Source organism: Anarhichas minor, unplaced genomic scaffold (assembly GCF_050575085.1).
Source record: "Anarhichas minor isolate MPS153535 unplaced genomic scaffold, ASM5057508v1 ptg000042l, whole genome shotgun sequence".
In the NCBI taxonomy this organism is placed as follows: domain Eukaryota; kingdom Metazoa; phylum Chordata; class Actinopteri; order Perciformes; family Anarhichadidae; genus Anarhichas; species Anarhichas minor.
Window position 1 is genome coordinate 553,510 of NW_027466488.1, and position 25,275 is coordinate 578,784.

The following is a 25,275-nucleotide window of genomic DNA, read 5'->3' on the forward strand; positions in this document are numbered from 1 at the left end:
CTAATCGTGTGTGTGCGTGTGTGTGTGTGTGTGTGTGTGTGTGTGTGTGTGTGTGTGTGTGTGTGTGTGTGTGTGTGTGTGTTTAACTGAGCAATAAAGAAATGGATCATTACTTTGGGGCAAAAAAATAAGGCAGCTAGGGGTCATTCAAGTAATCACCATTTAATCTTAATTTCTTCGATAGATACTTCTGAGTTGATCATGGAAAACCACAGAAAATTCACAACCTTAAATATCTGTTGTATTAGTATTAGTTTAGTTTATTGCGGTCATTTTCAAAGTTAATACACATAAACAATAATAAACCAAAATGAAGTCATTATTTTTTAAATAATGACAAACTAAAGCAAATTTATACAGACCGAAAAGGTGTAGGCTAAAGCCCGAATTTATTAAACCTACAATTTCCACTGAAATTATTTTGTACGATTCTCATTAAGTTTAGATATAGGTATGTTATACTCCCAAACAAAGTCCAAAACAAAAGATCCTTTACACACTAGTGTTCATACACCATTTTTTTAATTGTTAATCATCTAATTATTGAATATGTTATTTCTAAATGTGTTTGTATTTCCTTTCCAAAACTATTCCACAAATTAAATCAATATTCTTATATATCTTTTCTGTTTTGCATTTGTTCTGATCTTTGATTTTGTAAACAAGCATATTCTTTTTAGTTCTTACTGACTCACACTAATTTGGAGCAACTTCTGCATACAGTCTGACAGCATCTTATTTTTGTACTGCATACATTAATTGTACATGACCAGTAGTGTGGAATTGAAGGATGGAACATTCATCAATATCGACTGATCCTTCAGCTCGTCATTGGCCCTCGAAACCTAATAATTAGTACCAGTAGATGAGCACTTGGAGTGCGTCCTTTGTGAGTCTTGGTGATTTTCAGTAATTGGAATTTTGACTTTTAAAACAAATTGTCATCTTTATTTCTGCCTGTTTATGATGCCTTATAGAACTATTTGATCTTAAATTGTGAAAGAAACATCCAGGCAGTGCCACTCACTTGTTGGCTATCATTAGATGACCAGAGTTTTGACAAGACCTGATTTACTGCACAGCTACCCTTCTAAATCACCGTGCTTCACATTTCCTGTCGGTGACCTTCCCTCATATTACTCCCTCACTCATTCTTCTTCTATGGTTGTCACAGTGGAACCGTCAGACATATGTTCAAGGAGCAATGTCCTCCGTGTGCACTTGTGTATGGATTCTTTTTTTAGTATGAACCCCAACCATTGTCTGCCTTATTGCAGTAATTAGACTTGCTCCATTTAAGCCAACAGCATCATACTGGTAGTGGACAGTCTTTAATCATGTGTGAGCGACTGTCAACACTTAGCAAAGGAAGAGTGAAAAACAATATAGGACCATGTCTGTTAGGGCTGGGTGTTGGGATAAGTGAGAGTGCCACATGTGTGTCTGTCTTTTCCTGCAGCATCGAGGGGAGATTGATTTAGTTGCTTGTTTCTGTTGAAGTAGCTTTTTGCATTTGTTTATGTGCTGTAGCTGAGCTACATCACTTTAGATTGATTCTGCAACCTAGCACACAATAAAAGGCAAATGCACAATGCAGATTACGAACGGCTGTTTTCCTTTACATCTACCACAGACGGTTAACAAGTTTCTCTGCTTCTGTATGTGTTTATCTGCGTATCTAACCCTATTATGATGTCTCCGATTGTGTCTGATCCTACGAGTGTGTCGATGGTCGCAGGGGTGTGGGCCTCTTAGAGAAGCCATGTTTTATGCATGATGGCCAAGGGTGGGGCCCGTTATTGGAGGCGGACACACAGAACCGCCAGATCAGCGGACACCATGACTACTTGACAAAGATGCCCAAGAAAGCTCTTATAGGCTCTGGTCCTCCTATTAAACTTCTTTGTTCCTCTCCATTCAAGTGCAATTTTGTTTCCCTCTTCATGTCCCCTGTGTTCCCAGTACACATGGACAGTACAAACGGCAGAGTTTCTGCATGTGTGTGTCTTAATTTGAGACTGTATTCCAAGCCAGAAAGTGTCTTTTGGTCTCACCAGTCACTGTGCTTGTTTTCTGTGTATTAAGTTCTGGGGGATTCCTAGCTGTTTGTCCACTCCTAACCTTTCTCAGTGACGGTGCTTTAAGACTTTAATTCATTCGGTGCTACACTCTGCCAGTCTCTGCCCCAGGCTCCGTATTACAGCGCGCCAAGACAGAAAGTATTGCTGATTGAGAACCGGTGAAAATGTCCTTATGGGCCAATATTCTGTCATGTGAATCGTGAAATATACAATAATAGATGTAACAGTTGTTATTTAAAGAACATGCAAAGAGCTGTATTTGTGGTTTGGTGGTAAAATAATGCTGATGTTCTCTGTGACATTTAAGCCGTCTACGCTTCACCGTGAGGTTGGACTAAAATGTTTTTATGGCTTGAAGGTTGTGGGTCCCAGGTGGAAAAATTGCAGTTGGGCCCCTGACTTAGGCCGAATTACATCAGTGAGATATACAACTGTGGCCACATAGTAGATAGACCAAGAAAAACAGTCCGATTTTTTGAGTGTTATTTATCTTGAGACAAAACAATGGAAACAGTGGCCGTGCTATCTCTTCTCACAGAGAACTCATAGCGTAGGAAGAGTGAGCTGTCACTACTGGAAGAATACTAAATTAGCATGTTTCAATTTTCATCAGAGCTCTATATATCCGCTCATAGATCGAAGGTCAAGTCGTGCTGGAGAATGCCATGCTTCTCATTAAACTATGAAATTGGAAAAATCTGGACCACTGACGCAGCCACATTGGTCTAAAGTGCCGCCACATATGAAGTGTCCCCCACTCTCTCTCTCAGTCTCTTGGCCATTAACATGCCTTTTGGTTTCATTTCAATTCTGACCTTTTAAACTGTACTATCAACCCTTTCCAAATATGAATGGCATGTAAAAAAAAGGATTAAATGCAGAAGCAGTAGATACGCCTGCAAACAGACTGAAATCACTATCTGCATTGCAAAATTAACACAAGGGGACACAAACAGGCGATACTAAAGAAATTAGTGGAAAGACAAGCAGACAACAACCAAGCATGTCTCAGTCATGAATAAGCCTCTAGAGTAGTTGCCGCTTGCTTTCTGCTCATCCTGTCAGTAATGAATTAATGCAGGCTACAGGTTGGGAAGAGCAGGAGGTTATGAAATAATAAGGGGTCCGTCCCTCTTGTTATGCTAACAGTGTTCAGATAAGTCCTCCTGTGTCCAAGTTAATTATGGCTGACATTTAAATGAGTACACTTGTGTTGAAGAAGGTGGGAGAACTGTGGAAGTAGAGGGCCTCTCTCTAATTGAGTTTGTCGCTGGCTCCACCTTCGATGCTGCTTTTGTGTGCTGGCACCGGCAGTAGATATGTGAATGCAGCTGAGTGAGGCTCTCTGTAGGGTTGTTGATACTGGTCTTGCTATATGGCGACGTGTGTGTTGCTTTCTCTGTGTTAGCATGCATTTTTAAAAACACGCCTGACCTACATACTAAATGGCAACATATAGCAAAAAATCCATATTTACATGCATATTCTGTACTTTATATACTTAGAGATCCCCTTCAGTAAAGGATGACTCAGATACAGTTTTGTATCTATATGTGCAGTACATATGTCATGTCTTCTCTTGAGCAGAAATGGCAGACATGCTCCTGTAACTTGACCGCGTTTCTTCACGATGACATTTGTAGGGAAGGTTTTAAGAAAGTTTTCTAAGAAATATAGGATTTCGGAAAACTGTTGGATCAAAACAACATTAATCAAATAATCCAAGTAATAAATATACTGTACATCTCTTCCAGTTGCCTTCCATCACCAAGTAACTTTATTAAAAATGAAAGGTCTTGCAATGTTATGGCTTTCAAATCTCAGCTCCTGTAGTTCCAGGGTAGATTACTACATCAGGGGCTAGTAGTTGAACACCATTGGCATTGGTGTCTTTAGTTGTTTAGAAACGATTTCTCTCCAGAGAAGTAGAGAGGAGGACTTTACAGCTGGCTGTTGTGATGATATGACCTAATATCCCCCTCTCCCTCTCTCCCTCTACAGCTATGGCAGACTTCCATGTCCAACCAGAGTCGGTGCATGCTGAGGAGTCCGGTGTTGCTAGATTCCAGTGCCAGATCCATGGTCTGCCAGAGCCTGTCATCAGCTGGGAAAAAGACAGCCGCCCGGTGTACACCCAGGACGAGAGGTTGGACCAAACCAAATCACGGCATGACACTTATTAGAGATGGCAGCACTTTATCGGTCATTTACCAGGTCTCATCGTATTTGTCTCCTTCTGTCTTGTGTCTTTTTTACTCTCTCGCAGGTACACTCTTCTGCCTACAGGTGTTCTCCAGATCACAGGAGTGCACGAGGAGGACAGTGGGAAGTTTTGCTGTGTGGCCCACAACAGTGCAGGAGTGAAACACAGCACTGAAGCACTCCTCACTGTTTCAGGTTGTTATATTTAATCCATTTTACATCCAAACACCACGAGCAGGCTATCTACCCAGCATATGTCCAAGATTTTCTAAACATATTGTTCCTCTGCCTGATTCAAGAGATATCAGCATATTGAGCTAATGCACTCTGGAGAAATCCAATTAAAGGATGCCATCCGTCATGCTCGTCCCCATCTTATTCTCCCCTCTCCCCTGCTTTTCTCTAGGCTCTCAGTCGTCTGTTTACAAAGAGCCTATGATAGTGGTCGGTCCAGAAAACCTTACCCTCACTGTTCACCAAACCGCCATCTTGGAGTGTGTTGCCACCGGATACCCTCGGCCCATTGTGTCTTGGAGCAGACTAGGTGAGAACAATTCATTTTCAAATCAAAGAAAGAGGCCCCAGAAGGTGCATATATGTAGATGGAATATTTCCTTCTGCTCATATGTGTTTGCATTTGGGGAATTAGTTGTGACTGAGCCGAAGTAAAATCACAGTGTGCATCCATGCATGTGAAATCTGAGTATTTTGTGGGGGTCATATGTACTTTTTGTCCTTGTGTGCTTGTATGTTTTTTGCAGCGCAGCTTTGATCTGTCCTGCATTGTGTAATGTAATGTGTGCACAGAATACATTTGATACAGTGGAGCATCTATTGCGTATATATGAGGCAGTGGGATTCATCACTTGGCCTTGAGGCTAAACATGATGTTCGACTCTGTGTTGATGAATGCATGCTTCATCTCCTCATGAAGTTGAATCTCCATCGAAGCATCAGCGAGCCTCTGAGTAATTGCTACGAGGTGCTGAAACAGATACGATTAGTTTCTCCCCTCCCGCCATGCTTGTGTATTTTTTCTTGACTATCACTCAAAGTCTGTCGTAACCATTTTTTCAATCTGGTATCTGTTTTCTTTACCTATTATCCAATCCAATTTGCTGTTCCAAATGTAAATTGCTGCCCCTCCCAAGCACTTGGGTATAATCTGATTGAGGGTATTGCTTTACACAATGTCGCTAGAATGAAATGCTAACACAATGGGATTTGTGTGTATTAGATTACAGCAGGGAGGCTAAAATGCGTAATTAATCTTATAGTTTCCCATCAGTCAGAGTTTGTTTACTGCTATGCATTCAACAGTACCACAGCCTGCTAGCTGCTGTGCTCTTTCTTTTCTGACACTAAGTTAATTAGTGCCTGATGGAGAGAAACTGATGGGGGGGGGCAAGAGAGAGAGAACAAAATATAGTAGAAAAAAACACGACTGCTTTTGTTCAGACAAAAGCTTGCGGGACTGAGAAGTTAGTTAATGATAATTGAAAAATGCAGAAAAGCAATAAAAACACATCACAATGACAGACACAGATCAAATTCACTTGACAGGCAAGTTGGAGTGATTTATTTCATGTTAATAATTTGTCTTGATTAATTAAAAATATTGTCCTCTTCATAATCCATCACCATAAGATCCCATCTTACATCTGATTACTTAATTTAATGGCTGAATTGAATTGTTGACTTCACTCAGAAAGCTGGGAGAGAGGTTAAATCTTCAGAATAAGCCCTTTTTAATTGTCTTGTTGGAAAAATCTAGAAGGAAGTGTGTGTTTGCTGTGATGATTGCCTTTTGAAGTGTAGGACGTGTAAACACAGAGTCTCTGAACAAAGACCATCTCAAAACTCATAATTTCACATCAGCTTTACACTGATTTTATAGCAATGCTATATTCTCTTTGTGGTTAATTTGTTAGGTTTAATTGTGTGTTTCATTATTAGACCCTATATATTTTTGTTTTATATTGCTACGTTTGTATTATTTTGACACATGCAGTAGTACAAGCTGTTTGAAGAAAGATAGTTTAAACTTGCCTTAATTAGTTGCATTAAAGATATGAAAGTACACCTAAGAAAACACTGTTGACTACCATATGGTTTGTATCTCTGGCTGGAACTCCTGCCTGTGCATGCAGGTGCCCATCCCCCTGCCTCCCGACTGGCTTTTTATTTTTAAAACTTCAAATCTGGACCATACAGGCTTACAGGCTGCAGATGGAAGTCATAGATGAGAATAAAATGCCCCCTTGGCCCCATAGCTAATATCAGAGGCAGACTGGAGTCATTGTTGGGGTAGAGACTACAGATAGGGAGCACAGGAAAGTGTGAGCTTATCATGTACGTACAGCGAGAGCAGAGACTAGGCAGCTATGGATTGTGTAAGGAGATAGGAGATTAGAAGTTGCAGTGAACGTATTTTGGTCCCCCAGTGGCAGCTGGAACATATCCTGTGTAACGGTTTAAAAGCAAATGTACTTCAAGGCTTTGACGGACAAAAGAATGAAGAAAAGGGCTGCTAAAGTGTGAAAGCTTTAATTAACTGAACATCCATTAGAGAAGCTGCACTTACAATAAAAAACATTAATAGAAAAAAACTGATGATGAAGGTATTCTTTAGGATGCCACTCTGACATCAAGCTCCCAGTTAAGACAACTGATTTCAGCATGAACACCGCACACGCAGCAGTCACAAACTCAATAACTTCTTCTCTTTATTACCCTTGTGTCTGTTGTACGGGCGGCTGCGTCATAAGACATCACACACTTCACTGTGGAAGCTGTCTGTAAATGTGCAGTACATTTAATTAGTCTTTTAAGCCGGCTCTGACCTTAACTCTAGAACATTCACCACATTCACCCCCACTTAACATGAACACATACTGTACAGGTGCACACCTGGTCCTGTTGTGTGCCTACATGAATTATTGCCATCCTTCTTAACTGCTCTCTCTCTCTCTCTCTCTCTCTCTCTCTCTCTTTTCTCCGAGTAGACGGCCGTCCCATCGGTGTGGAGGGAATCCAGGTCCTCGGCACAGGGAACCTGATGATCACAGATGTGGGTGTGCAGCACTCAGGGGTATATGTGTGTGCCGCTAACAAACCAGGGACCCGTGTTCGTAGGACTGCTCAGGGACGTCTGGTGGTCCAAGGTGAGTTCTGGATAAAAGAAATGGGCTATTTTCAAAAGGTTAGGTAGGAGTAGTGGAGGGAAACTGAAAGCGTACAAATACAGCTGTGGTCAGGTGATAAGGTAAAGCTTGTGAATTCTGTGGGTGGACATCTGTGCAGGCACCCTGACTACCATATCATCATCACTTCACCGCCTTCCCACTAAGCATTAAAAAACACTACTATCACAGGAGAAAGAGTGAGTGATCTCCTCCTAGTGAGGACAAACAGCTCATATAACTAACCAATCACAGCATCATCACTCAAATCCTCAACTATGGCAGCCAGGTGGAGATGAAAATATAAATGATAAAATGTACTTATTAACACAGTGCCGTGTGCCATCAATATTGGTTAAAAATAGCATATAACTCAACAAATCTACAACATCACATTAAGAAGTATAATTTCTGTAAAATAAATACTATTTAAGAGAGTTTTTACCAATGTTGGCCCATCCACATGGACACGACATCATGTACAGTATAGTATATTTGCGGAGGCACTAAGTAATTACATCTTTTATGGCAAATTGCTTTTTAGAGATAGGGCAACAAAGAATGTGTTTAGTCTGGAGTCACTGAGCACAGCGTCCACAGGGACACTTCTCTTTCATTCCCATAACTTTTTAAAATCCAATTCTGCCACAGCATGACACATTCTACCACAGGAGAGGATTTGTATTGGCTTCGTTAGTGTAGTGGTGTTTTCCTGTATCTATGGACAGGCACATACAATAAAATAAATGAAAAGCTGGTTCATCCTTCAAACTTAACATTAAATGGCAGGTTTTGATCTCAATAGCACTTTTGAGTTCATTTTCAGCGGCCAAAAACATACAAACAATGTCATCAATAACATGCAACAGGCAGACAAATGTAGTTGTAATTTTTGCTACTCTTTATTTTTTCAAGCCCAATAGTTGTTCTTGGGAACAATCCTGATAAACTCTATATACGATGTCGATGGCTTTGTGGCTATGAATGTCACAACAAGGCATAGCTGCAGTCCAGTGAATCTTTAATGTAAGAATGTAGGATATTTTAATACTGGAACATAACTATAGAAAATGTCAGTAAATGCAGTAATGTTTATTCATTTATATAAATTACATATACAGTATAGTTATAGTCAATGGGCTGTAACATGCACAACTGGTATTGTTCTTTAAAGTTGCTCTCTGAAAGTGTTTTTTGTTATTTTATTCTGTTATATTATTCTCTTTGTCCATTCTTCATCACACGAGTGTTGTAACCAGTAAAATGTTTGACGGTAGGTCAGAGACATGCATTTTGATCAATGGGATGCAGCCAAGTTGTGTGTGGCCCCCAGTGCATTAATTGTCACAGGAAACATGCAGCATCTGCCTCACTCACATATTGATCAGATAGACCACACTTTTCTTCAGCCCATAGCAATATTGATCCTGATCAATATTTCATTTTTTTCTGCCTGTCAAGTCTGCGACAAGCCCCTACCCTAGCAGGAACAAAGAGGAAAAGCCATGGATGTTAATTATGTGTCAATGTCTTTGGGTTTTGTCATTGATTTGTGGAAACAAAGGTGTACTCTTAACTCCGAATACATGAAGTTCAGTTAGAAAAAAACAAAACTTTCGTATGTCCTTATGAGAGGATGTCAGTGACTGTAGGAGTAGAGCGGTCAAGAATTCCAACTCTTAATGAATGCAGACCAGAGGTCTTGTGAAACCATCACACGTCAAACAAATGCACTGATACAGCAAATTAATTAGCTTCAGAAACAAAGACCGGAGGAGTCAAAGTGTGACAGCCCAAAGGGGAAAACAAGAGCAAGATGGATGGATGGTGCTGATGATCTAACTCACACCCTTACAGGTGTAAATCGATATCTTCGGGAGCTGCCTCTGACCTTCACCTTTAAGAAAGCCCTTAAAGAACACATTGAGTGCGAGTGAAAGAGAGAATGAAGCTGGGAAAGAGGGAGATATAAATGAAAGGACCATCACGCGCTGTCAGCAGCCTCCATTCAAGTGCCTATGGGTCCCTTAGCTTTTCCAATGGGAGAATGGAAATGCTTACATGCATCACAAAAGCAATACACAAAGGTATTTGAAGTGCTATACGTGGCCATTTCATTAAAGGATAAGGATGGTGTGAATCAATCGTTTTCTCATTGTTTATAAATCCCTTGAAAAGATCATCAATATATCGATCTTAGTAACAAGTATTGTGTATGTTTCCAAATGCTGATATATTTTATTCTTCTGTGCCATAGACCTCCATTGTTGTCCAAAAACTATTGACACTGCTGTTTGTTTTCAGTCAATCGCATCCACAGTGAATACTCACTAATGCACCAAATACGCAGCTGAAAATAGTCCCCAACAAATGCACTATTTTGTCCTGATTGAATAACCTTTGCTACCAACTGCAATTGTAGGACGATCAATAATGCCCTTAAACTACAGTATATATTTCTGACCTGTTTTTAAGATTTAAGTCTTTGTAGGAATGAGCGGACTTGAAACTGAGAAACACTCAAGAATTGTTTTAGGTTCTTTGTGAGCAACAGTTTCTCACTGATACAGGTTTCTCTCTGTTAATGCTCACTCAACAGAATTCAATGTTGTTTTAATCCAACCAACATCTGTGTTAAAGGCGTAATATGACAATTTGACTCCAGTTGCTCAGTCCCACCAGGTAATGATGAGTTAAAGGGCCGGCACAAAATGAATGTAGGAACGCTTTTCTTTTTTTTAATAACACGCAATATGACAACGCCTATTGTTCCAGCTTTCGACCCTCTAGTGATGTCTCTGAGGTATTATAATTACTATAAAAATGTTCTTAGTTAATATAGGCATAAATAATTCAGGTTATCAAATCACTGATAACCACTGGGACAATAATGAGTGCAGAGGAGAATTAAACTCCAGCAGAGTAATTGCTCTGCGATTTAAAGAAAGCACCTTCTCTGCTGAAAGAATCATTTCAGATGAATAAGTTATTACCACTAATTGACCATAGCTGAAAGCGTGGGATGAGACGACATGTTATGAAACTATAAACTGCATCACTTTATTTTCATGTAAATGTCTTGTTTGATTTAAAGAACATTCGTCCCAAAGTAATGCTGTTGTTGATTGTCTTGCTCTCTTCCTTCCCCTTTTCGGCTCCTCTCTCTCTTTATTTCCCTTTATATTCATTGATCTGGTGTCTCTTTTAATTCTGCTAATTAACCGTAATTCATAGATTTACAACAGTATTTATACAATACCCCTATAATGCAGTACACTACTTATTTTTAATAAATGACAGCTGCCTGTATACCCCGTGGGCTCTTCTATTTTCACTTTCTCATTCTTTCTCGCTCTATCTTGCTTTTCTCTCTTTTGCGTTTTTGTCAACCTCGATTTTCTTAATGTTTTCTTACAGTTTTTTTTTGTACCTTCTGCAATTTCTTTTTGCGTTTTGCACCTCTGGATTATGCTCGAATCTTCCAGTTTGTTTCTCTGGAACTTATTTATCTGGCACCGTCCTTTTGGTTGTAAACCGTGGCCATCTTATCTGACTCGCTGTCTCCCTCCTCTTTCAGCTCCAGCAAAGTTCGTCCAAGCTCCGCAGTCCATCGCTCGGCCCATCGGCACCAACGCGGTCTTCACCTGCCAGGCTCAGGGCGAGCCGAAGCCCCAGCTCACCTGGCTGAAGAACGGACAGATTCTGGAGCCCTGGGGACACGTCAAACTCAGGAACAACAACAGGTGAACAAATTACTTTTCCTTTTAATATTACGGAAATTAATTAATATATACAAGAATACCCACTTTGTAATACTTTGTCAGGTTGTGGGAAAAATAACAAAGCAAAACAAAACAATAGCCCTGCACTAAATATACGTATAGAGAAGGTTTTTTTTAAGTTTTTGTTGACACTGTCAGAAGTATTGTTTCTCTAAGCAACCCCCCCTTTTTGACGCCATAATCTGTGGTGTTGTTTAGTTAAGGAGAGATCTGCTTTTTTTCTTTCCAATGTTCTTGGCATCATGTTTTTTTGAGATGTATGCAGTGCTTACGTTTGATGCACTAATCTATTGTCCATGTATATATATGTATATATTCTACATGTACACATGCAACAGGATGATGACTGGTACAACTTTCTAATGAGCCACATTTTATATAAAAGCTTTGTAAGTCTTTATTGGTAGATATTAAATAATTTATAATTAATAGATAGCTTATAAGCCATCAATAAGAGTAGCTTTTGGGCTGCCAGGGTGGGACATTTTCTTGTGGCTGGTGTTTATCCTCCAACAAGACACTCGTCTTTTTAGCTCTTAAATTCATCAGCCAGACCCTCTAATGGACCAATTTATCTGGATCAAAATCTGTTTTAGAAGTTTATTAACATGTGTAACTATACACTTGATGGCTCACTATAAAGTGTGAAACTCACAAGTGTTAATAAATGGATTGTTACCAAATAAAGAGGTTTAAAACACAGCCTGGCAACAAGTTTATCTTATTCATAGTTTTATAACTGATCTATAAAGCATCTGTAAACCTGCTGTTATAGCCTTATACATTATAAAGGGTAACATAAAGACGTAAAGAGGTTCAGTGATTTTATTATTACGAAAATAATCTGAAAAAGAGTCATTGTGGAGGCCGTCACATAATGCAAACTGTGATTAACACAGCCCAGATTCCCCTCCCAACCCTGACTCCCAGGCACTCACTGTGTCTTCACAAAGTTGGACCCGGCTCACAGAAGAAATAAGGATTTCAGTATTAAACGACTGCCTTAATCTGATCATTGGCATCATCAAATGTTCAATTTCGCTGCGTTTCTATTGCTTCTAACTCGGCAGCTGCTGGAATTCACGCCTGCCAAGACATGAGCCTCAATTTATTTGTGCCTTTGTATGTGAGCAGCGTATTGACTGGATGTTGGAGGCTTTCCCATGGCAGTCTCCAGGAATGTCATGAGGAGGAGGACCCAGCAACCAGCTCTGCTAGTTACCATCCTCGCAGTTTGAAGACTGCATGTTACAGTACCTGTTTTCTGTGTTACAGTACTGTTTGTGACAGTGGAGGGCTATCTTAGAGATAATATAGAGGAGTAAATACATGTTGGACCTACTTTTCAGCTGCATGAGTTTTACAGAATGATGGCTGATCTTATGAAGAACAGTTTTCCAGCACAAGGTTTCAAGGCATTACTTTAAAAGGATCATTAATACTTGTCCAGCCTGTTGCTAGTACTGCGTGGTGTCCATCCAGCAAAGAAAGTTACATTTTTCCAGTTGACCCTGGCAGCCAACCATGCTGCATTTTCATAAAAGAGAAATATGAAGTGAATATATTGAATTTGTACCCAAAAAAAATCCATACTTACACTCCGTAGCAGTGAGTGAAGGGAGCAGACCCCTCCATCGTTCACACACACTGCTCCACTCCCACTTGCCTCCACCAGTTTATGTTTCTGAGAAAGATGGAGCGAGGGACTAACAAAGGAGGAAAGAGACGAGGGAAGAAATAAATGAGAGGCCGCACTTGGACAAAAACAGAAATATGGACGGGTGATCAAAAGACAAACGAGGAGAGGGAGGGTGAAAGATAGAGAGGGTAGTCAGAGAATCACAGCATTTTTCACTTACCACCATTAGTGTATGCTATAGACCTGCTATAATGTGGATCTCATGCATCACAAAGCCTGCTCTGTGATTGGTTAAGGAGGCAGACCTCAGCTTGAGATCTACCATTAGCTAATTATCTCATAAACTCAGCTAGTTGACCAGGAAAGGCAGACATTTAGAGAACAGAGCAGCTTGATGTGCCTCTTTTTAAACTGTGTAGATGAACTGTGAGGTGAGTAAGAACACATTACAGTATAATTCATTATCCCAGTCTCTTATTTAATATTACTTTATTATTATCTAACCCTGTGTCCTACGAAATATGTATATACACAGATTAGTTTTGCCAGATACAGCTCTCTGGATTGTGCTCGCTTGTAACAAGTGCTAACAATTATTTTATCATGATTCTGTAGATTTCTTTTTTTTATTAATAGATTAATATTTATAAATATATATATAAAATATATATATCACAATATCCCAAAGCCTGAGTTGACATGTTTTGTCCAACTAACAGTCCAAAACCTAAATCTATGTAGTTTACTGTAATCGAAGTACAGTAAAAACCAACAAATATTCACATTTACAAAGCCATTACCAGCCAGTCAATTTTTGCAATTGTTTGCAATTCATTTTCTATTATATAATTTTCCACTAATGGATTAATAGAAAAATCATCTCAGGTTTTTTTGGACGTTTTTTTTCCAATCTTAAAAATGTGATGAGTCACAGGAGGTCGTGAGGTCAGGTGGAGATAACACAGGACCTGAAAACCGCAGGTCGAGATTGGTGACCTGTCCTTGTGATGTTCGATTAAGACTGCTCAAACAATTAATTTAGGTTTTGAAAAAAATGTGGTATTGATAATGACAAGGTCAATTTAAAGAAGAAAAAAACAAGTGTTGTGTTTTCTAGTGTAGTGAAGGTCCCGAAAAAGAGGGGAAATGATTTACCTCCTGTACCAATGTATATGTATATATATATATAGGCCTACATATACATATATATATATATATATATATATATATATGTATACACATACATACTCTGTCGGATTAGGGGAGCTTTTATATACAGTGCAGCATAGCAGAGCGATTTTAATTTGTGTTTGTGGTGTGTATGTTTGCATAAAAATGTACACACGCTGAGGTTTCTCCCCTCAGCCATCCATGACGCTGACCTTCAAAAGCAAATCGGACAAGAGAAGGAAGGGGAATCGATTGTACATTTCATTCACACACACGCATGCACACACATTAATCAAAAAGCAAGTGAGCCCAATATGTGCACAAGTAGCCCTGCGGTGCATGCCATCATTCATTTTGTGCACATGCATAATCAAACGTGAAAATTCACAAACGGGTTGCGCCCTTTACACCTCGTCTGCACTCACGTGTTACACACAAACACACACGAGGAAGACACAGCGTCGTGAAATGCCGCATGAGATGCGATGACGTGAGAGAGGAGCTGATTAGCCGCTTTTGTAAACAGACATTGATGCTCAGGGTGAATCTGTGTCTTAACAGCCCTTCGTACACACACCTGCACACATGCGCGAACAAAAACACACACATTATTGCTACCGCATTCATTTTTGGCCCTTTCTGACAAGGCTCCTGTAAAGCATGCTATTGTGGCTATTTGAAGCCTCAATAAGTCTTAACTCTCTAAAGCTGACACATGTAATCATCCAACATGTACAACCTGTGATCTCACATCAGGCAGTCTAATAAACGTGAAGTTGAAATACCACCTGTGTTATTTTAAAAGTGATACTGTAACTGACGATGATGGAAAATCTAATTCTCTCTTGTGGCGAATGAAGATAGGAGAGAAAGATCCCATGAGAATTATTTTGTAATTTACTCTCTTTTTCTAAAAAATTTAGACGAGGATCCTTTTTACATTGGTGTAGAGAGAATTTAAGTTGTATAGTAAAGAAACGAACATTCTTCAAGTGTGTGTGTGTGTGTGTGTGTGTGCGTGTGTGTGTGTGCGCGCGCGTGTGTGTGTGTGTGTGAGTGCCGTGGTGTGTTTTATAATTAATGACTAACATCTGAAGGAACAGGCAACCACACAAACCTGGACATTTCGTTGTGGAATCCTTTCAAAGGGTTTTCTTTTTTTTTCTTTTTTTTTCTCTTTCTTTCACCCAGACCTGCCTTTCTTGTGTGCAGCCCCTCTCTGTGCCCCACATCCCCCTTCTGCCCCCATTACAGAGAGCTGGGGCCTGGGCATTGGCCTTGAACTCTGACCCCGCCTATAATCAGTCATACCCTTGGCCCTTCCCTCCTCTCAGGCCACAGCGAGCTCATTGCTCCTCCCCTCCCCCTTCCCCACCTCTTCCTCCTGTTCACTCTTTGTCCCCATATTTTTTTTTCCTCTCCCTCTGGCTGGAGCTGGAATGGCCATGCTGGCTTTTGATGGGGTGCTGCTTAGAGACAACGGAGAGTAAACACAGCTGAACAACAGACCCAAAGCCCCACTGTCAACCACTCCCCTGGCCCACGACCTTATCCATCAATCTGTGAAATGGACTTAAACTGATGAGTAAATGATGGCGTCAACCTGTCAGGACAAGACAGCTTGGCTTTGGAGCTCATGTTAGACAAGCAAACTGCCCAAATTCAGGCCAAATACCTCAAAATTCTTCTTCACTCTCACTCAGACTTTCCAAACTTCTTTTTTCCCACACATTGTATGGGTCTCTATAATGTATTATAAAAGTAAATGTTCAAACTATTCAATCGAAAAAGTCTGTAAAGTAAGGTTAAAAGAGAGGTCCGTTGAACTGCGTGTCATTTTGCAAAATTACATTATTTTCATTTGATAAAGTATTGACAATCCAAAGGATTTTCATGAACAAATGTATGCTTTGTTTCTCTCCGTCTTTCATTAATTCAACATAATTGTGATGCAACCTAAAACAAATTATTCTAAACATTCAATATCCATCAGGTCTTCCCTGAGAAATTTCCTGGTACAAGAGGAAATGTGGTTTACATTTCCAGCTTCTGCAGCAGAGTGGAAAAAAGTAACACCTACTTCAAACAGACACTCTGCTCCCTTTTTGGCCAATTATTTCTAGAAAGTGTCCAAAAACACCAAAGTATCTGCTCACCAAATGAGACCAAAGTAAAAACAAAACACAGAATTTTGTGGAGTACAATTTTACATTAAGTCAAAGCCAAAAATAAGACATTATCAATCTCAAAATGTTTCATATATTCGGATACTCTAAAATGTTCAAACCACTGAATATTATCCTGGAATTTGGAAAGGAAGTTTTGTCAGTAGGTGGAGAATCTCATAAGTTTAGCAGGATCAGTCTGCGTGTAAGTGCCTAGGCATGGATACGTGTGTATGTGGGTAAGCATGCATGCGGTTGGATGCTACTGTGCCTTCTGAAACAAGCAACGTCTTGTGAATTTTCCCTGCATTCCCCTCGCACACTCAGGAGGCCCATCCAGGCCCGGTGGCATCGGGGTAGTGCGTCCCTGGGGGCCTCTTTGCTGCGTCTGGTCAGGGCTGCCTGTCTGCAAACACTCCATCCGTCGCTGATATAAAAGGCTGTCAGAAATGTGATGGTTGAGTAGCGAGCTGAGGGCTGGCGACTGCTGCCACCTCCGGGGTCAGAGGTAAGATTGGCTCGGAGAAGGTAAAATACAGAGGGCCTCTTTGACCTGGTTATTATCCAGATTGAAGCCACCTGGCAGACCAGAGAGAATAATAACTCTTCAACCTCCCAGCCTATTCTGACCCAGATTAGAGAAGTACAGTGATTGTATCCCAGTACATCAATTTTGAAAAGGAAATGGAATGATTCACTTCTCCATCCTGCCCGCTGACCCAAAAGAGCACCCCCCTATTCTTACAAATCCATCCTCACAACCCACGCTGAGGCTGGTATGACTTTAGCGCCGTCTGTCCAGAGCTGAAAGGCCACTTTCCTCATGTCCCATTTCACAGGTCCAGAAGGTCGCCAGTGACAGACCAAGTACACCGCACACAGCCGACATGTTGCTCTTTCTATCCTTTCGGGATGGTCCCGACATTTCGCAATACATTTTGATTTAGACACGGAGGATCCAACCTGTCAATCAAATAAAGATGACAATTAGATAGGTTTCTACAAACTGCAAGTGACAGATTAGGCGGGATGCTGCAGGATATGTTGAACTCCTGAGGCATTCAATTCTTGTTTCAACTTACAGTAAAGCATGAGAACCAGAGGCCAGAGGGGTCTTTTCCCTTTAGTAGAAAGATGCCTCTGATCTCTTAAAATGCCATGACCTAGGGCTGGAAGTAAAGAAAAGGGACAAAGCTATGATGTAAGCCCTTCCACATTCCTACGGTATTCATTATATGCGTGTTTTCACTTTTCTCCCACACATATTATACCTTAAATACAGAAAAAGTGGCCTTGGTATGAAAAGGACATTGAGAAATGTGTTGCACCACAGGGTGTCATTTCAACTGCATGATAAATGTTTTATTTTTCCTTTTGCCTTAGGACAAATAAGAGTGGATTAAGCATTCTTGTCTAATAACACTCAACATGCACACACACACACACGCACACACATATACACCCACACAATGCTTATATTTATTCTATAACAGAAGACAGGTCAGGAGGAAGGGAAGAAGAAGCAGAGATGCAGTAGATAGACAAAGAGCAGAGTGGTGGAGGTACGATAGGGAGGAGTGATGGTTGAAATAAAGACTATAGAGTGAAGGCATTGAGTGTGGGCGGTGGTGTATGCGTGTGTGTGTGTCTATAGGTAGAGGGATGAGGTAGGTACGTATGGATGGACAGCGAGGGACAGATGAAAGGTTTCACTGATGCAGGCAAATTACTTTTTTTTTAAATAATGAAATAGATGTATCCTCCAACAAGAGCTCCAGCAAAAGACGATTCAATTTGAAAGTGAGCACTTTGCATGAGAGAGGATCTTTTGTACATATTGCTGCTGGCTGTAGTGTGTGATGTGTGGCTCTATCTTTTACTTACTCAAACACACACATCTGAACTCAGAACCTTATTCAAGTACAGGCAATTCATTTCTGGGTGAAGGGAAAAAACCTAAACAATAAGATGTGAAGCTGTAGATAGAATAGTTATTTTCATCAAAGAGGAAACACTTTTAGTGTCTGTCAGCAGAATATTTCAAAAACTAGTAAAACGGATTTTGACAGATTTCTGATGAGAATAGTGTCACTATGTCATCATTTCTAAAGCACACACACCTTGTATCTCCTGAAACTTGAGACATATAGTTTTATTTATCCTGAACTTTAGAGAAATCTAATGGTATAGGGTATTTCTACCTACAAACTTCCACCGTTTTTCATTTTTCCACTTAGCATATAACCATTTTTCGAAAGTCTAGCTTCACATTTAAACTTAAATACACCAAAGTAGGTACATAACACATTTGAATGAGTCTGAAAACAGTTACTCATTTTCATTAGTTTTTTGTTCTATAATTGGTTTCAAAATTATGGGGAGCTTGAACACATATTAACCTTGAGTGATTCCAGATGGCATTTCCTTCCATCCATCGCGCTAACTTGGTAAATTAAATTACAATTTTAATCTTTTTTGTTTATTTTGGAGCAGATATAGATCCAGATTACAAATTGTTCTGCTCTGTAACATGTTGTTGTTGTTGCTATTGTTATTGTACAACCTTGGTGCTCAGTTCAGTCACTTTGCAGTCAGATGCACAAGATAAAAAACACAAGTACGAAACAAAAACAGAAACAACAGTACAAAACAAAAGTAACACAAATGGTTTTATGAATCATTTTTGTAATTTGCATTGAATGTGGCGTAACTCTGTTTTGTGTTCATTCTGTACACATGACATCTATTGCACATCTGTGCACCCTGATAGAGGGATCCCTCCTCTGTTGCTCTCCCTAAGGTTTCTTACTTTTTGTTTCCTGTACCGATGTGAGGGTTCTAAGAAGAGGATGCCGTATGTGTACAGATTGTAAAGCCCTCTGAGGCAAATTTGTGATTTGTGATTTTGGGCTAAACAAAATAAATTTTAATTGAAATGTTTACTATAATACTATATACAGAACACAATAATACAATACTATAAGACGTACACTTCTAAGTTATACTTTGGTGCTGGTAAGCACTAAGTGCTTTATAGTTGAAATAGAATCTGAAACAATTATCATTATTTAACTGTGCAACAATAATATAACTGTGACACAATGAGTGCTTCTTACTACTACTTTGGGAAGTGAAAAATGTCATGACGAGTACTTTCAATAAAGAACTATTCAAGAGTAGAATTGACCTTTTGGATTTGCACTTTAGATTTCACATATAGTCGTATACCGTCAAATCGTATGTTTCATATATATACTTTATATATATATGTCCGAGAAACTAAACTTCACAATTTCCTTTTTCTTTCCTTCCTGTTGCACCTCTCCTCTCCTGCTCCTGTCACAGCACACTGACGATATATGGTATTAGCCAGGATGACGAGGCTATCTACCAGTGTATCGTTGAGAACAGCGCTGGCTCCACACAGGCCAGTGCTCGCCTCACCGTGCTCTGGGCTGATGGACTGCCCGGTGAGCCCACCCATGTGCAGGCCGAGGCCCTCTCACCCACCAACATCCAGGTGTCCTGGAAGGAGCCCGATCAAAACAACCAGGACATCATCGGTTATGTGCTCCACATTCGCAGGACTTCAGGTGGGTTGCACTCAAGATCTATGCAGTTATATGCACTAGATTACATAAAAATAAGTCACCATAAAATTTGACTATGTCAAAAAGGTGTTATACTCAAGTGATGAAGATAGATGGCAGTGACATTGACAGCGAGGGCCGCTTTCATGCTTAGTGTGGTGTTTCTTATGATCAATTGAATTGGTCGAAATGACCCCCAAGGAAATGATCTACTTTTGCAAGTTGCAGTTTGCATCTTGCAAATTTGGTGAAACGGGCCACAGACAAATATACATACACCTGTTGACAGTCTCTGTTGCAGATTATAGAAACTATGATAAATGCACAGTTTTTAGTGTTTCCCATCACATTTGCATGACTTTCATTTGGCAGATGCTTTTGTCCAAATCTACTTACAGTATTAGGAAAAACCAGAAGGTAAATGCATCCCTCCCAACAAACAACTTAAAGTGTGTTTAGTGCTAGAGTGTAAGTCCCCACACTCCACTATACAGACGGATATAATAAGGACTTAAAAAACTAAATTTTGTGTATGTGTGTATACTATTGGTACAATGCTCCCTGTGTGTGTCCATACATGTGCATACTTGTTTAGGCTCATGCAGTGTGTTTGTTTACGGCTTTGGGCAAGTGTATGGGTGTCAGTGTGAGTGTGTTTTTGTGTGTGGCGAGGGTCTCGTAGCGCCAGCTGCTGTTCTCCTCAGTAGTTCTATCAGATGGATAATTAAGGGCCCCGGGGGCCAACCAATAGGTTCTGCTGTAATTACCCCTCCAACATGGTATGGCCCAACGGGTTGAGGGCTGGAGGTGGATATTGGTTAGGGTTGGTTGTCTCCGGATTGAGAGTGATAAAAATGCTTTAACACGTCCTTTGCAACTCCCCCTTTTTACTACCTCCATCTCCTCACTCCACCCCTGCAATTCAGCCAACCATCACCATTTAGTTCAAACTAGAGTAGCTCTTCCCTAACAGCGCTGCTCTGATAAAACCAGTGAAATGGGCAATAATCATAAAATAGTGACAGAAACAGATTGTATTTATTGTTTCCTCTCTTGATCCCATACTCCATCACTTTAATGCTCCTGTTTTTCTTTTCCTGTTAATTTCATTCTATATCCTCCTTACCTCCTCCATGTTTCCTCCTTCAGACCCAGCGGAGATGGAGTATGAGGAGGCCGTCAGTAAGGTGACGCTGCAGCAAGTCATCAGGGAACTGGAGCCCTCCACCAGTTACACCTTCTACGTCAAGGCCTACACATCCCACGGGGCCAGCAAACCATCGGACAGTGTCACAGAGAGCACTCATGGGGAGGGTGAGCTGGAAGCACACTCACCCACAAAGCATATTTTTCACCAATAATAGACATAGATTGAAAGGTTTGCAGTGAAGCTTTGCAGTGATCGCTGAGTGTGAAACCACACAAGATTTTTACTGCACATGAGGTGTCATAACTCAAGCTGCAAAATAAAAGCTGTAAGTGCTGCTACTATCATATTGTTATTCAACTTTGGTTGACAGTCTGTATTTTATGTTGCAGTGCCAGCACCTCCTTCCCTCTACACCAAGGTGGTGAACGGCAGTGTTATACAAGTAAGGTGGGAACCTTCCTCCAAGATGGGCCAACATCAAGGCTTCAGACTGTATTACAGAAGAGCCCACTCACCCCTGTCCACTGGTCCCATCACATTCCCTCGCAACGTCACCCAGTACAACATCACTCAGCTGGGTGAGACGTGTAGCTTTTTAGGACTACAACTTATTGTGTCGTAGCAAACATGATTAACTTTTTGTAACTGACTGAGCTGTTTCTATAATCTTAATTGTCGTTGTAATCTTCATTAAATGAGCCAAATTGATAATGTGATCTGGGCTTGTAAACATGCATCTCACAATTTCTCTGTGGAACTGTGCTGAAGATTGAACTAGGACTAAAAACACACTCCGACCTCAAGAGGGCTGTGCTTCATTCATTATCTTACCATCTTTTTCTGTCTTTTTGTCCAGATCCTACACTGGTCTATGAGATAAAGCTTCTCACATTCAACGAGCACGGAGATGGCAACGCTACCCTACGATTGGTTTCACTTCGGGAGGCGGTGGAGAAATCTGGTGATTATCTGACAAAACCAAATAGAGCTACACGCAGCTACACACTGTCCCACAACACCACCAGTGCATCTAGGTTTAATGTGCCTCACTGGGTCACATGTGTCATCCTTTCCAGCTGACGTAGTGTTGGAGTTTGATTTATCACAAAAAGCCCGCACTATCAAATATATTAAATGTTTTAAGCACACATCTATGAAATCCACTTATTAGAACTAGTGTTAATATAGTATGATTTGAGTGATTTAACATATAACCTGTTTGACTCAATGTATAATTCAAGTTTTTGAAAACTCTTTGAAAACCCCAAAAAATATTGGTATCAGGGAAACATGCCGGGACATGTCTGAACATCCCTGCGTGAGAATGTTTGGGACTTCCTGAGACACCATTGGAGAGATGAAACCTGGGTGTGACTAAAATAAAAAATATACTATTGTGTCCAAGGCAACAGAGGAAGAGTTGCTTAAAGAATAAACTCGATTGCATCGAACTCTTCCAGGGCTTTCTTCAAACAGCTTTGGGACACCAATAGTTACTAATTAGAGGATAGACAAAGTGTTGGAGCAGTAGTTTTGACTTCATCAACTGGCCCAGCCTGAGCTTCTGCTCTCCAACTGTAGTCTTGTTTGAACAAACTTTTGTGGTGGTTTGACTGTGAGGTTTTCTATATCGTCTCAGTGTTGGACGCCCCATGCGACTGTGTGAAAGATGAACAGAGCAAAACATCCACTACAGGCATCATAATCGGCATTCACATCGGAGTCACCTGCATCATCTTCTGTGTGCTCTTCCTCGTCTTCAGCTACCGCGGCAGGTCAGTACCAACATGATGTGTAAACGCCCAACAGCAACAAAAGGTCCCAATGGAATAACTTGCCTATCATTTTTGTTGAAAGTAATTGTCATGTGGTTATCATGTGTGTGCAGCTGACAAGAGTTTTATGTGTGTGTGTTCACGTAATCCCCAGGTTAATGATGTGTAAGGCGGTTCAGGCCACCCCCCAGGCGGGGCACAGCGCAGTGTTGGAATCCTCTTCCTCTTCCCAGGGGGCCTCTGGACTGAATGAGGCTGCCAGGAGAAAGATGGAGGTCAATGGCAGTGCAGCGCGGACGAAAGTGGCCGACAGCAACGAGTTGGAGAGACTTTTCACTCAACCTACACAAGATACATGCATGGTGAGTCCTGATTATGAGACATTAAGTGAACTGGAAGCCAATATGTGTTAACTGTGACATGTGTTAACACAAATTGTTATAGATAAAGATATTTTAAAGGGAAAAAAAGGTTTATTTCAGCTTGGGTTATATTAATTAATTAATATATAATATATTTGTGTGTCTTCAGCTGTCTCTGGGAAAATTACAACCCAAACTTTCTGTTGTAAATATCCACCACAGCTTACAGCATAATTTGCTTCTTTTTTTTTTTTGTCCTACCATACTTGTAGTTATGCACATTCATTGTTTTCTTGTTGAGAGTGTATTAACAACATCACAGGTGAGCACACTCAGAATTTTGACTCCAAATAAAGTGCTATCTAGTCCGAGTTTTTGAAAACGCATGATCGTCTGATCACTCACTGTTTCTTGCCCTGCTGGACATATTCTTAGCAATGTTGCTACGTTCTGACATCTCAGAAGTTACTTTTGTGAATGCAGTGTGATCGTAACTGATATAATTGAGGTGTGGACCTGCAAAAATACAACACATGCTATAACATAAGTGTAGTTTATAAAAATGTAATCACTTTTTCAGCAATAGTTGGTTTTTCCTGCCTTGCTTTCTTTGAATGCAGCTTCGAAATGTCTCTCTTTCATTTAGTCATTATAACCCAAACAACTGGGCAAAAAAGGAGAAAGGAAATTCTTCACAACAACAGTACAGTACAAAACAAGAATACAATAACCAGGATAAAATATGTTCTACATAATGTAAACGTCTGAGCTGCAGCTAAAGTTTATAATGCCTACATAATCGTCTGATAAAAGCACTAAAAAAACTACATTGAGGAAAAGCAGTAACTCAGAGAATAAACAAAAGCCCTAACTGCACTAACATTGTTCTTCACACAACAGCATCCCTGCTGGCTGGGAATCCTGCCATGTACAACGGCAGATTTCTGGCCAGGGACCTTTGTTGTATGTTATATGTTTCCTATCTATCTCTTCTATCTGCCTCTATCCGAAGGCCAAAATGTCCAATGAATGATTTAAATGTACTCTCTATGTAACCCTATTTAATTATGCATGTGCTTTCAGTCTGACTCCTACGTGCTGAACGACACCCAGCTGTCTACGATACCGCTGGACAAGTTTTCGGTGGAGCGAGAGACGCAGTTCCAAGAGCCTCCTACAGCTGGAGCGGCTCGGCAGGACCAAGGCTAATCGTGTATGAAGGCCAGTTCACTCGAAACATTGTCCACAGTGTCCACTTAGACTCTTCTCTTACTCAGGTTGAAATTAATGTAGTTTTTCCTTTTGTGCAAAGATTTTTTTATTGGTAAGTTAAGAAGTTCTAGAGAATCTAGGACTGTATATCGGAGTGTTTTTGGCTTGAGGTGTGGGACAGCTCTCTTCTGACGGCCAGGCAGGCCAGCTTTTCTTTTTTTATTTTTACAATTTGGTCTTTTGTTAATGTTTTGGTGTTGGGCAGCACACAGAATAGATTCCCCAGAATGTCCTTCTTATACAATGATGAATTTATTTTTAAGTTTATATATATATATATATATATATATATATATATATACTTATATATCTTTATCACTTATATGTCAAAGTGGTTATAAGTTATTGGTCTTATCTCTTACTTTTCTGTGGATGTCAGAGACTCCTGCTGCCTGCTCTCACCTACCAATGATTCCACCTTCTCGCTCACAGAAGACCTCAGCCTTCGTCCAGTGTTCTGTCTCAGGACTTTGTTTCAGTGATATCGACATTTCTTATGAGTTCTCAACCTTCATACAGGCACTAGACTTGGCTGTTTGAACCTTGCGATTCAACAAAAACCTACCTCAGCCGGAATGAATGTCTTGCGGGAAGCTTTTAGGGACTTTACCTTCCCCCGTGCTCACAATTACTTTACATGCGGAGGAACTGATTGGTTTGAAAATTACAAGATCAGGTGCCGCACTACCTCAGATGTCAGGAATCGTCTCTCTTCTTCTTCTTCTTCTTGTCGAAGCAAAACGAACAAAAACGAGTATCCAACATAAAGCACTTCCAAATGCTGATGTTAATGTTCTACCTCAAAATAACAATGTTGTTGTTGTTGTTGTTTGTCTGTTTATTGCATAATGAAAAACCCTCTTTTCCCCCCTATGTGAAATCCTGGCTTCCCTCTGTTGATGAAT

At 40.3% G+C, this 25,275-nt stretch overlaps 1 protein-coding gene across 1 annotated transcript in view; it reads left to right on the forward strand.

The window, feature by feature from the left end:
* igdcc3 (immunoglobulin superfamily, DCC subclass, member 3) overlaps window positions 1-25,019 on the forward strand; it is a 52,168-nt gene extending 27,149 nt beyond the window's left edge. Inside the window, exons 3-14 of the mRNA XM_076110129.1 lie at window positions 4,083-4,227; window positions 4,348-4,478; window positions 4,690-4,827; window positions 7,289-7,447; window positions 11,043-11,208; window positions 19,567-19,814; window positions 20,961-21,125; window positions 21,351-21,539; window positions 21,818-21,922; window positions 22,601-22,736; window positions 22,891-23,098; window positions 24,182-25,019. Coding sequence (XP_075966244.1) covers window positions 4,083-4,227; window positions 4,348-4,478; window positions 4,690-4,827; window positions 7,289-7,447; window positions 11,043-11,208; window positions 19,567-19,814; window positions 20,961-21,125; window positions 21,351-21,539; window positions 21,818-21,922; window positions 22,601-22,736; window positions 22,891-23,098; window positions 24,182-24,307 — 1,916 coding nt within the window. The 3' untranslated portion in view covers window positions 24,308-25,019. The remainder of the gene's footprint in view (window positions 1-4,082; window positions 4,228-4,347; window positions 4,479-4,689; window positions 4,828-7,288; window positions 7,448-11,042; window positions 11,209-19,566; window positions 19,815-20,960; window positions 21,126-21,350; window positions 21,540-21,817; window positions 21,923-22,600; window positions 22,737-22,890; window positions 23,099-24,181) is intronic.
* Window positions 25,020-25,275: the final 256 nt, after the last annotated feature.